The 3656-nt window shown below is 43.5% G+C and overlaps 1 protein-coding gene across 1 annotated transcript in view; it reads right to left on the minus strand.

The window, feature by feature from the left end:
- The window catches only part of arap1 (ArfGAP with RhoGAP domain, ankyrin repeat and PH domain 1), an 87573-nt gene that overhangs the window by 30955 nt on the left and 52962 nt on the right, over positions 1 to 3656 (minus strand). The window contains exons 14-15 of the mRNA XM_076281789.1: positions 2140 to 2255; positions 523 to 670 (exon numbers count right to left, since the gene is read on the minus strand). Of these exons, the coding sequence (XP_076137904.1) occupies positions 523 to 670; positions 2140 to 2255 (264 nt within the window). The remainder of the gene's footprint in view (positions 1 to 522; positions 671 to 2139; positions 2256 to 3656) is intronic.

The following is a 3656-nucleotide window of genomic DNA, read 5'->3' on the forward strand; positions in this document are numbered from 1 at the left end:
ATATTCATGCACCCACACACCCACACCCACACACTAAAGAGATGTAATGCTGGATGAGGTCTTCTATGACACATCACACACACACAATCACACACTCACACATTCATGCATCAACAGACACACACACATACACACCCACACACACACACTCACGCTAAAGATGGAGATGTAATGCTGGATGAGGTCTTCTATGACACATCACACACACACACTCACACATTCATGCATCAACAGACACACACACACACACACACGCACACGCTAAAGATGGAGATGTATTGCTGGATGAGGTCTTCTATGACACACACACACACACATTCATGTATCAACACACACACACACACACACTCACACTAAAGATGGAGATGTAATGCTGGATGAGGTCTTCTATGACACATCACACACACACACACACACACACACCCACACACACACACTCACGCTAAAGATGGAGATGTAATGCTGGATGAGGTCTTCTATGACACATCACACACACTCACACACACACACACACACACTCACGCTAAAGATGGAGATGTAATGCTGGATGAGGTCTTCTATGACGCGTCCAGCGTTGTAGTCCTTGCCGTCTGTCTGGAAGAGGGTGGGTCCAAACACAATGGCCAGGTTATGCAGATTCATCTGGTTCTTGTCTGCAAAACACTGGACACTACACACACACACACAGAGACAGACAGACAGACAGACAGACAGACAGACACACACACACAAATAATAAGCTTTATTTGTATAGCACCTTTCATATACAGAATGCAGCTCAAAGTGCTTTACATTTGGAACATTTAAGTAAATAAAAGAGAAGAAAATATCACTACTACTACTACTACTACTACTACTGCTACTACTGCTACTACTACTACTACTACTACTGCTACTACTGCTACTACTACTACTACTACTACTACTAATAATAATAATAATAATAATAATAATAATAATAATAACTAGGAAGCAATTCCAGAGGAATTACAATAGTGGATGGAAAGCTGCTGGCTTAATGTTGGTGGGGAGATTCCTGAAAAAAAAAACTAGCTATAATTAAACTTAACGTCTTCTCTAGACGTAGCCTAGCAGCTATGAGTATGTTGTTAACCAATAGCAGCTACGAGTTTGTTGCTAATCGATGACAGGTAACGCCAGCTGGCTTGCTTACGTAAGTTTTGTTGAAGAGAATTGAGATATGCTTGAAAGCAGTGTGGTCGAAGGCGATTAATTATAGGATGTGTAGTTTAGGGAGTGCCAGATTGTATGCTTAGAAGCTGACATTGCAGGTGGACCCGCACCTGATTACTTTACGACCCTTCTAAATGAGCCCCCAGACCTACAGACCTACACAACGGTTATTTCAACATGTCTGTATGTTAAGTGGTTAGAGCTGTATTAATCTTTGAAAAGGTAAAAACAAAAGGTTATACGAAGAAGAAGCCAGGAGATTTCAAGATAGTGGATTCCATCTAATATAATAACAATAATACATTTTGAGGCTAACTGTACAGTATATAGGCTCTGCTAACAAATGCTTAGGCCCCGTTGATGTGGACTAAGCAGTTAGCCTTAGTATGCTCTAACTGTGTTGTGATTATATGAATTTATATACAGACGCTTAAGGAACACAACGATCGGAAAACTGGCAGTGAATGTGAATGATGTGTATGTGTGATGTGAAGTAATTGACGGGAGCCCACAATGTGTGTGTGTGTGTGTGTGTGTGTGTGTGTGTGTGTGTTACCAGTATAAGTGATTGACAAGAGCACGTAGTGTGTGTGTGTGTGTGTGTGTGTGTGTGTGTGTGTGTGTGTGTGTGTGTGTGTTACCAGTATAAGTGATTGACAAGAGCACGTAGTGTGTGTGTGTGTGTGTGTGTGTGTGTGTGTGTGTGTGTATGTGTGTGTGTGTGTGTGTGTGTGTTGCCAGTATAAGTGATTGACAAGAGCACGTAGTCTGTGTGTGTGTGTGTGTGTGTGTGTGTGTGTGTGTGTGTTACCAGTATAAGTGATTGACAAGAGCACATAGTGTGTGTGTGTGTGTGTGTGTGTGTGTGTGTGTGTGTGTTACCAGTATAAGTGATTGACAAGAGCACATAGTGTGTGTGTGTGTGTGTGTGTGTGTGTGTGTTACCAGTATAAGTGATTGACAAGAGCACGTAGTGTGGCTTTGTTAACTCTGGGGAGGCTGCTGAAGAGCTGCTGGTACTTAGAGATCTTACTGACGTCATCACCGAGAGCTGGGGGGCAGAGAGAGAGAGAGAGAGAGAGAGAGAGAGAGAGAGAGAGAGAGAGAGAGAGAGAGGGAAGGAGAGAGAGGGAGGGAGAGAGAAGGAAAGAGAGAAAGAGGGAGGGAGAGAGAGGGGGAAGGAAAGAGAGGGAGGGAGGGAGAGAGAGGGGGAAGGAGAGAGAGGGAGGGAGGGAGAGAGAGGGGGAAGGAGAGAGAGGGAGGGAAAAAAGGGGAAATCATTACTACACACAACATTAGAAACATCACCACAGAGCATCATTACACACACATTAGAAACTTTACCACAGAGCATCATTACACACAACATTAGAAACTTCACCACAGAGCATCATTACACACAACATTAGAAACTTCACCACAGAGCATCATTACACACAACATTAGAAACTTCACCACAGAGCATCATTACACACAACATTAGAAACTTCACCACAGAGCATCATTACACACAACATTAGAAACATCACCACAGAGCATCATTACACACAACATTAGAAACATCACCACAGAGCATCATTACTACACACAACATTAGAAACTTCGGTAACACTTTACTTGACGGGTGAGTTCATAACACATTCATAGCAGCTGTCATAAACTGCACATAAAGCATTCATGACTGTTTCATGAGACATGACTCAACATTCATACCAAACCTTTCATTAGTATGTGTGTAGATGTGTGTAACATCTTTACTACACACAACATTAGAAACTTCACCACAAAGCAATAATTCGGTTTTAAATCCTCCATATTGGCTGCCTGTATTTCCTGGATTCTGCTGTGCACAGGAACCAGGAAGTGAAAAACAAGTTAACAGAAGCGACTACAACAGCCCAATCCTCTATTTGTGGCCTTTCTCCTCTCGCCCCTGTGTGTGTGTGTGTGTGTGTGTGTGTGTGTGTGTGTGTGTGTGTGTGTGTGTGTGAGTGTGTGTGTGAGTGTGTGTGTGTGTGTGAGAGTGTGTGTGAGTGTGTGTGAGTGTGTGTGTGTGAGTGTGTGTGAGAGCGTGTGTGTGCGTGTGTGTGTGTGAGTGTGTCTGTGTGTGTGTGAGTGTGTGTGTGAGTGTGTGTGAGTGCGTGTGTGTGTGTGTGTGTGTGTGTGAGTGTGTGTGTGAGTGGTGTGTGTGTGTGTGTGTGTGAGAGTGTGTGTGAGTGGTGGTGTGTGTGTGTGTGTGTGTGTGTGTGAGTGTGTGTGGTGTGTGTGTGTGTGTGTGAGTGTGTGTATAGTGTGTTTGTGTGGTGTGTGTGTGTGTGTTGTGTGTGTGTGTATAGTGTGTGTGTGTGTGTGATGTGTGTGTGTGTGTATAGTGTGTGTGTTGTGTGTGTGTGTGAGTGTGTGTGTGTGTGTGTTAGTGTGTGTGTGTGTTGTGGTGTGTGTGTGTGTATAGTGTGTGTGCT

Source organism: Alosa pseudoharengus, unplaced genomic scaffold, assembly GCF_046254945.1.
Source record: "Alosa pseudoharengus isolate Yale_2024_CS ecotype anadromous, Long Island Sound unplaced genomic scaffold, YU_APseudo_1.1 YU_APseudo_1.1_scf_13, whole genome shotgun sequence".
Classification (NCBI taxonomy): domain Eukaryota; kingdom Metazoa; phylum Chordata; class Actinopteri; order Clupeiformes; family Clupeidae; genus Alosa; species Alosa pseudoharengus.